This window comes from Octopus bimaculoides, chromosome 11 (genome assembly GCF_046866305.1).
Source record: "Octopus bimaculoides isolate indiv1 chromosome 11, ASM4686630v1, whole genome shotgun sequence".
Classification (NCBI taxonomy): Eukaryota; Metazoa; Mollusca; class Cephalopoda; order Octopoda; family Octopodidae; genus Octopus; species Octopus bimaculoides.
Genome location: NC_142938.1, coordinates 62,695,590 through 62,705,562, shown reverse-complemented (window position 1 = coordinate 62,705,562; position 9,973 = coordinate 62,695,590). Strand labels below are relative to the sequence as shown.

The 9,973-nt window shown below is 37.1% G+C and overlaps 1 protein-coding gene across 1 annotated transcript; it reads left to right on the top strand.

Moving 5' to 3' along the window:
- Nucleotides 1–2,928: 2,928 nt before the first annotated feature.
- Nucleotides 2,929–9,590, top strand: LOC106875736 (transmembrane protein 223). The gene is made up of 2 exons (XM_014923984.3): nucleotides 2,929–3,519; nucleotides 9,272–9,590. Exons 1-2 carry the CDS (start codon nucleotides 3,006–3,008, stop codon nucleotides 9,556–9,558), a joined length of 801 nt encoding a protein of 266 aa, XP_014779470.2. The 5' UTR covers nucleotides 2,929–3,005; the 3' UTR covers nucleotides 9,559–9,590.
- Nucleotides 9,591–9,973: the final 383 nt, after the last annotated feature.

The window sequence follows — 9,973 nt, the reverse complement described above, 5'->3', positions numbered from 1 at the left end:
TATCATGTTTTGGTGTTTATTTCTATATTGATTTCTTTTTAATCACTGCTAATTGAACTTAATCGTCAATATAAACAGTTGAATCTTCAGTATCATCATATTACACACCTTGTGGTTGTTTAGAACCAAGTGAGTTCCAATTGAATGGACTTATGATCAAGCACAGTATATCTATGATTATACTATCCAATATATCCTCCCTTTTATATTTTTTAGAAGATGGTTGGATATGATTTGAAAGTGATTTGACTGCTATTTCTAGCAGGTTGAGTGACGACATAGAAATTCTCTTGGTTGCTCATCACATGTGTTTTAATTGTTGTCATTTGCATTCATAGACAATTTACTAGTTCTTCCATACTAGGGTCATATATAGGGATCCCTATCAGTTTTGATGCTGAGGATTTAGTTGTTTGATCAACTGCATTACCTGCCCTTGAATTAGCATATAAGTGGTTGAGTATTCCACAGATCCATCTGCTCTTTAATGTAATTCTCTGGTACAATCAGCACGACAAGTATGTGTGTAAAAAGGTTGTATTATATGGATTACAAATGCTAGCCAGCATTGTTGCATGGTTAAAACAATTTCTTCCCAACCACATGCTTTTTTGGGTCTGTCCTACTTGCATGACATATTGATTAAATGTCTTCTACTATATCCTTGGATCAACCAAAATCATGTAAATGGATTTGGTTGATGGAAACTGAAAAAAAAAGCTTGTTGTAATATATATCCTCCTCTTTACCATCATTTTAATGCCCACATTTCCTTGCTTGCATAGCTCAGACAGAGCTTATTGAGACAGATTTTCTACAACCAGATGCCTTTCCTGTTGGTAACCCTTGTTTGCAAGCAAGGTAATATTTCCTCATGGCCGAACATGTTCTCGCAGAATATTTGAAATGAATGACAGTGGCACTCATTTACAACTATTACACAGTATCCAGACAAAGAGACACAAACATACATACATATATGTTTTTTCCTACCTTTCTGTTAGGGGGCACACGTACTTACACACATGTACACACATAATGGAAACATCTACCTACTAAATTCATTCACATGATTTCGGTTGACCCTCATACATACATACATACATATATTTATATATATATATATAAACATACATACCTACATACATCATCATCATCGTTTAGCGTCTGCTTTCGATGCTACCATGGGTTGGACGATTTGACTGGGGACTGGTGAACCAGATGACTGCAGCAGGCTCCAATCTGATCTGGCAGTTTCTACAGCTGAATGCCTTTCCTAATGCCAACCACTCCAAGAGTGTAGTGGGTGCTTTTATGTGCCACCGGCACAAGGGTCAGTCGGGCAGTACTGGCAACGGCCACACTCGAGTGGTGTTTTTTACGTGCCACCTGCACAGGAGCCAGTCCAGCGGCACTGGCAACGACCTCACTCGAATGTTTTTTCAAGTGCCAGTAAGGCGACGCTGGTAACGATCACGTTCGGACCTCTTTCAGCTTCCATCTTCCAAATCCACTCTTAAGACTCTGGCCAGCCTGGAGCTATAAAAGAAGACACTAGTGATGTCTGGTACTTATTGTATATAGCTTTTCTAACTTTAAATCCTTAGGCATTGTTTGGCCCTAGATCAACCCTCATTGAGCAGACACATGGTGGTTGTTTAATTTCAAATTATCACTAAAGGTATTCCAATTCTAACCATATTTCTCTCTCTCTCTCTCCCTCTCTCTGATTTAAAGGTGATATTGCTGCTATTTCCAATTCAGATGAGATTTAGAGGCTTATTTATTGGCTCATATACTCTTAGTCAGTTGAGCTGATTAGCATCTCTCACTTGTTTACAGCATCCCTCTTTATGGTACCTTTTTACAGATGTTTGGACTAAGTTATTTCTTTACAAAATACATGTCAGTATCTTACTGATCCAACTGTGTTTCATTGAAGTTCAGATCAATGATTAAAGAATTTCTTGCCTTGACCACCTATGATTAAAGTTTTTTTTTTGCCTTTTTAGAGGTATCTAACATGTCCTTTCTGTTTTTTGGGGGATTGTTTTCAAGATTTGATTTGAAGGAGATTTGACTGTTATTTCTTGCAGTTCAAAAGATCACATAGATGCTTCCTAGACTCAGACCTTTGGTTGGCTTGGATGGTTGACAACTTTCATATTTCAATATTAAAGAAATCAAGCATCTTTACTCCATAAAGCCTTCAGGGAAATTAACAGATGGTAATACACTTCATAAGCAAACTCAAAGATCCATTAATAAAAATCAAGCATCTTTTCTCCACAAAGCTTTCAGGAAAATTAACAGACTGTATTACACTTCATAAGCGAATTCAAAGATCCAATCTTTTGTAACGCAACTTGGACTTTTCTAAGAAAACTGATACAGCTGTACAACAGACAAACCAGACAGTACAGGGAGGAAAAGACGGTAGCTTTTTTTTTTTTTAAGATAATGATAATTAGTCACAAACATAAGTGCAACAGCACAGATTTGGAGAGAATATGGCCTAACTATCAACACTTGTTGATATTTTCGTTGCCGTGATGTTTCCAAAGTCTATAAAGTTAACTTTGACAAGATTCAAACTCAGAACATGAAAGACAGCAACTAAATACCACAACAAATTTGATCTGGTGCGTTGCTGATTCTCCCTTTTTTTTTTTTATTACAAGAAAGTAAAAATGGCACTAGGTCACACATTTAGGGGTGGAATATAGTCGATGATATCGACCTTAATATTTAACTACGATTTTATTTTATTTTTTTCAGTACCAGAAAAGTTAAAAGCAAAGATGAGCTCAATGGTATTTGAACTTAGAACACGAAAAGAAGTAACTAAATACTAAGTTTGTCCGTTGCTCTACCGATTTTGTGAAGCCGTAACTGATGAGGTATCAAGGTCATGTTCTTAGATTAATTCCCTTTGTTATAGGAGAATAGTCTCCCTTTGTACTTATGCTCTTCATTTAATGCATAACAATCGCAATAATTAGAAGATGCATGTGTTATTGTATCGAAGTTTGTGTTTAGGACGATGTTCTTCGTTCAAACCTATGTTTAGGTTCAAAGACACAATATACAATCAAAGATACATTGGGCAAGTGAATAATCTCATTAAACACGGCAACAAAACATCGCTTTCAGCAATACCCTTGAGATCGCACTTTGTACCTTTACTGTCAACTTTCGTGTTGAATAGACATATATTTACTTCTGCTTCTCGTCAGCTTCCAACTGGACTACCGTTTGAAGTAAACGATCGAGTAACTAAAGACACTTTAATATATTCATATAAGAACGATAAATTTTACAAACTTCTGGCTTTCCTCGGTATTTTACAGTTCTTTTTCTGGGTCCACCTGGCCGGTTTCTCCTACACAACGTTGAGAGACGTCAAACCCAAAGAACAGGAAACAAATGGGAATGTTACTAAGCCACCGTGGTGGAAAAGAATTAATTTAGGAGAGAACAAGTATCGCAACGGCATAGCTTTACTTTGTATATCTGTTGGTTGGTATTTTTATTCATATTTTTTGTGTTTGTTAGTTTCTTTCTTTGTGGAGCTATCTTCTGGGCGAATCATATCACTTACTTTGCAACTAAATGAGTATCATCAGGAACAGGGGTTTAACCTTTCGATAGATTTGGCTCTCCGTTCAGAATCCTGGTCTGTCTGGTATTCTCAGTCGCTTAATAGCAATAGAATCCGGATTACCTCCGGCCAAGTGAGCTTGTATGCTCGAGACAAACCTGAACTTTTTAAAACTTTGCAAAGAGCCTTTGAAACAAATGAATGAGTAAATGTTCTTATTTTTATTTTATCCTTGCCTAGAAGGAGCCTATGTGTATTTACTCGACCTGCTAAAAACAGTAGCCAAATACCTATCAACTCAAACTCTACCGCCCTAAAAATGGGATGGCGGAGGAGACATTGAATTATGTATTCCTAGATACCTACCAAAAGACAGCATTATCATAGCTGAAAATGCCTTTGATCATTGGTCTGCTCGGTTGTCCTGAGGGTAAACAACATCTGTACTGAAAATCACCGTTGTCCGAGTGAGTTCGATACTGTCTTACAGATGTTGATACGTGAGTTTTGTAATGATACATAACCTCGTAGTGCACTTAGCTATAAATAGATGTCACGAAGAGAAATGTTGTAGACAACCAAGTACAATGAGTAATTAAGGGATTTTCATTAATTGTTTAGCCACTGGTCAGTTTTGTTTTATCTCAACCTATGATCAGAAACATTTCTGTCTTAACTATTCTGTCGTTTTTTCCCAGCCGCATGTATCTAAGACTACACTGGCTAATGTGTCTATCGTTTCTTTAATATGATTGGATGTGATTTTAGAGAGATTAGTTACTATTCTAGTGGATCATGTAGAAGTTGTCTTGTTTGGTTGTGCTTCATTAGCTTACATGCTTGTTCAAATCCTGGCACAGCCCCTGTGAAAATAATATATTATTCTTTTACATCACTGCAGTTTACACTGTTAGTGATGTACCAATATACAGGACACTAGGTTTATAGCACTAATGTTTAATGTTTAAGTGACTTCTCTGATCTAATTTCCAATGAACAATGGACATGGTAATGTCCATTGTTCATACTGAGAACCTTGTGGCATCAAAGCTTGGAATGGACTATCAATGACCATTCAGAAACTCAGACCATCTGATTCACTGCTTTCTACCATAATTCTTCTTTACTGCTAGCCATCTCTCTTACCGTTACATCTTTCAGTCCTTCAGTATTTCTGTTAAAATATTCTCTTCTATCATTCTTCGTTAACTATATCTCTGTTCCTAATCTCCCATACTATCACCTCCTTATCACTCTTTTTTCCATCATGCCTCTTTTCTAGTCAATCTCCTTACCAACAACCAACATGCAGCTGCCAATCACTGTCTCTCAGAGTATAGAGGACTCTTTAGGTTTCCCAAGGACACAGCAATCTCTCTAATGTTGATGCCACAATAAAATGCACCCAGTAAATACTCTAAAGTAGTTGGCATTAGGAAGGGCTTCTGACCATAGAAACCACTCCAAGATTGGAAAATGTGAGCAAGACTTGATGTTACTGCCTTTCAATTCATCTAAGGAAGCAGTAACTCCAATTAAGAATTGACTCGGACTATAACAACCCATCCAACAAATGTTAGCATAGGAAACAGACATGATGATGATGATGAAGAGGAGGCTATACTGCTATATTCTACGTATCTTTTATATAATAGGTAAAAAGAAAAGATAAAGACCTCCCCCCCCCCCTCGGTCATGAATAACCATGGGATTGCACCTAGAAAGTTCCCCTCAGAGGCACAAGTCCAGGCAAGTTTGTTTATAGGAGACCAGTAGTTGCTCATGCATACCAGCCTCTCCTCTTTATGCCACAGAGGGGAAGGCAAAAGCCAATACAGCTTAGCACCAGTCACATTGCAACTTATTTTTACAGTTAAGTGAACTGGAGCAACGTGAAATAAAGTGTCTTGCTCAAGAACACAACACTCATGATTTTCAGTCCGGTGCATTATTGCTTCTGCCATCTACCATACTCTTATGTTTATTCATTTTATTATTTTTTTTTACTCTCCTGTTGTAAATGACAGATACGTGTTCTGCATTTTCTTGCTGAACAACCTTCATTGATGATTTGCACGTATAATGTTTGTGCTGCACATTAGCATACTCCTTCCATCAAATCAACATTGCACAGTGTGTTACATATCAGCTGTCAAAGTAATCATAGAGCAACATGAAATGAAGTGTTTTGCTCAAGAACACTTCATGCTGCTGAGTCTAGGAATTGAAAGCATGTGCATGGCAATGGTGATGGCAACACCTTAACCAAAAGCCACATGCATTCACTTCGTGATAAATTATAAATAACAAAAGAGACAGTTAACAACTGACAACACCTGATATTGTACATCAAGGAAGATAAGAATCAATGAATGTTATGCAACAAAAACACTTCTTATCTCTTTATCGTACTAAGCACTTCATCACTAACACAAGATTTTTCTCAGAATCTATATTCATCTATCAATTCATTTATTTTTTTATTATAAGCCTCTTCTATCTCTGTGAAGTGTAGATTTCTGATGGACTGATCTATCATTAGCAAAAAAAGGGTAAATTTTCAGATTAACACCCGCACGATTTTCACTAGGGTGTTAGGGTTAGGGTTAGGGTTAGGAAATTCCGTACTTAACCCTGACCCTAACACCCTAGTGAAAATCGTGCGGGTGTTAATCTGAAAATTTACCCCCAAAAGTTACCATATTTGATGGTATATATGACATACATGAAAAAAAAAAAAGGCTCCGAAAGAATCACCCGGAGTCCTATATGCGAAGTTGCTCCAGTTCACTCGGCTATAAAAATGAGTTGCAATGTCACTGGTGCCAAGCAGTATCGGCTTTTGCTTTTCCCTTCGATAATATTGGTGGCATGGAGAGGGGAGGCTGGTACGCATGGGCGAATGCTGGTCTCCTATTAACAAACTTACCTGGACTTGTGCCTCGGAGGGGAACTTTCTATGTAGAATCCTGTGGTCATTCATGACCGAAACGGGGTCTATATATTCTAATATACCAAAAAGTTTCTTTCTGTTGAATATGCGCTGCTAAAACTGGGTTACGTCTGGCATGCAATCAACTATATATGTATACTCAGTTTTCATCTCAACAAGTGCTTGAAATTTTGTCCTTGCTGTAAAAAGGTGTACAGATGATTGATCTGATCGCAATAGGACACTAGTACTTATTTTAATTGTTCGTGACTTTTGAAAGACGAAGTTAATCTCCAAAATTTGAGCTAAAATATCACAATCGAGTAGCTGGCCAGACTTTCTACTGTTGCTGAAGTTACATCGAAGGGAGGTAAGTAAGAAACGCTCTGTCAAGATGGGAGATAATTAAATTTCTTTATAAAAACCCTTTACCAAAATCGGACACAATATATATATATATATATATATATATATATAAGAGGCAGAAATAGAAGGCAAAAGACACACATCTTTACTACTTCTATACTACTTCTACTTCGCTAGCGAAAGTGAGTTGGTACTTGTACCACGCTTATGCTAGTTGTCTTGGATGTTCCCAACCGTCGCGAGCAGACAGACATCTTGATTTTTCCACTCGAAGCCCAACAGAACATCGAATCGAGATGTGGTAACTGGAGGTAAGAAGAGCTACACCGGCAGTCAGCTGGTACTTGTTTTCAGTGTTGAATAGGCTAGAGTAACATAAAAAGTACCGAAAAAAAAAAAAAAATTTCACAAATTCATAAACACACTAAAACACAAAGGCACTTGAAAAATTTTCTTTACTCACTAACATCTTTAACTACCCGTTTCAACACTGCTAAATCTCCAGAATTTGAAAACTGAGAAGTCATCACAGTTATTAAACTTAAAATGGGCAGTTTCCACACAATCTTTTGCCAGCTTAATCTTAACTTTAAAAATCCTAGAATGATTAAAACACTACAACCTTCATGTTCTTATTTCCAGCTCGCAATAAGGATTCAAACCACTGCACTCACCCACCACAATTCTCGCAAACTAAACATGTACTATCTTTCATTATCTCACGTCCATGCCAAGACTTGTCCATATTTTTTCTGAGATGAAAAAATATGGAGATTAATTAGACTAATTAGTCTCATCCTTAAGTACCTTAAAATGACAATGTTATCATTCTTCAGTGCAGTAGGTCAGTGGTGAAAACATCTGGCTCACTTGGTAAAATAAAGCTACCCAGCTCAAACACTGGTCAAGCTCAGAAATATCACCTGAAGACAATTAGGGAAAATGCCAATTGAGATGTTGTGTCAACAGCACATGAAAGAGAAGGGAAATAGTCAGAGAAACAGACACCTCAATGAAACTCATCTGAGAGAAAAAAATATATGAATATAACACAATTTAGCAGGTTATATTGGGGGATTATGTCCATTAGATGGCTAATATAGATGAAGAGGTGTAGGTTCCTTGAGGACAAACAAATTCATTGTTATTGGGTTTTTTTTGGTGGGGCGGGGGTGCTTCAGAGCAGTTCCTCCACCTTTTAATTTGTCAATTCCTCATGTATAGTCTGCATCAAATGAAATGCTGAAGATTAGCTTCATCTTTTGTGATGTTGTTTATGCTATTTTCCAGTCAATATTTTACCATTATTAAAGCAGCAAGCTGGCAGAATCATTAGCATATTGGGCAAAATGCTTAGTGGCATTTTATCCATCTTTGTGTTCTGAGTTCATATTCCACCAAGGTTGACTTTACCTTTCATCCTTTCAGGATTGATAGAATATGTACCAGTTGAACATTAGGGTCAATGTAATTGACTTACTTCCTCCCCCAAAATTGCAGGCCTTGTATCAAAATTTTAAACCGATATTTCATATTTGTTATTTTGTTACACCTCAGTAATTTTAGGTTCACAGGGAAATCACATCATATGGTAATACCATCCTGCAGTGCAGACAATTGTTTCATCAGTTCATATTGTCAGTGCTTAATAAGCACAAGCTATCAGCATGAGATGGTATTTCTGGATGTTAATAGCAGTTCAAAGGTAATCTAGTCAACACATCCAATTATGTTGGATGTGCTAATTATTAATTTTATATTCAGTTTGGATAAAGTTTAAACTAAAAAAAATTGCATTTCTAGTCTGCTGAATGTATGGGTTCCACCATAATATCCAGCTTGTGTGATGGCTTATGTGCCTCAGTGACCCTGAGAGCTATGCCTGCAGAATGCAAACTCCCATGTCAAGGGAAACCAGACAGATATGGACCAGCTCTTCCTAGAGATAAAAAAAAAAAATGGTTTGCATAGAGCCAACATCCCTACCTAGAAAAAATGACAAAGTTACAGAAACATCAATGACAATTCAAAACCAACAGGACCAGGAAGAAGAAGGCCTTCCCTTAGGGAAACATATGAATAAGGCAGAGCTGAAAAAGTAGGGATCCAACTAGAGAGAAGCAGAAAAGGCAGCTCAGAATTGAGAACAATGGAGAGAAATTGTTGAAGGATTATACTCCATAAGGAGCAAAGGGATTAAATGAGTGAGTAAATGAATTTATGGTTTGCTCCTTGACTTTTAATCAACTGCATTTGTGGTCGAACTGATCAGAGCTACTCAACAATAACAACAACAACCCTATCTGTTTCAGCTATTACATTCCATCTCCTTCATCAAAGATAGTTATCTTTTTGTTTTCTTTCTCTTGCAGGTTATCTTGTATTATTCATTAGCATCATCTATCCACGCCGAGCTGTCAAACAACTGTGGCTCCTGAAAGGGGGGCGTGCTGTGAAAATCGACACATTTGGTTACAAGTCTAATTATGTTGCACCCCTTGATTCGATTAGCTGTCTCCAGCAACGAAATTCACCTAAAACCCAGATCCCATTGAAAATGAAAGGAAAATGGTTCCATTTCCTACTGGATAAAAAAGGAATTTTTCACCAAGAGAAACTATTTGATTTTAGTATTGGATTGAAACGAAATTTAAAATAAAAGTAACACTTTTGTTTTTTGTTTTCATTTTTCATATGGTCATTGTCATTCTTGTTGTGTTTTGTTGCTTCTGGTGCTTTTTCTTGGTTATGTAATAATTCTTTGAATGAAGTTAGTATGATTATTGTCCTCAAAGAGTTAGAGATAAGTGTTTTGTAAAAACACATAGGAAAAGATGGAGGGATTTTTATGCTGAGGATAAAATACCTTATGTTCGGTGGTGGAGTTCAGAGTGAAAGAAACAGTATAAATAGGAAGAAGAGAGGTAGAGGGAGGAAGGGAGGCATCAGACAAGTTTCATTGAAGGTTGTTGGCGGGTGTGGGTAGAGTGGTAAAGATCTAGAGAACAGAATTATAAAACGGAGAAGAAAAATCACGGAAGACAGAGCAGCAACAGCTGCTAGCTAGCAAGGCT

What these genes read in the sequence shown, in the direction of transcription:
- LOC106875736 (XM_014923984.3), top strand. Translation starts at nt 3,006, where the DNA reads ATGCATGTGTTATTGTATCGAAGTTTGTGTTTAGGACGATGTTCTTCG. An exon ending in TTTACTTTGTATATCTGTTG is followed by an intron (nt 3,520 to 9,271) that starts GTTGGTATTTTT and finishes TTTCTCTTGCAG; the next exon opens with GTTATCTTGTATTATTCATT.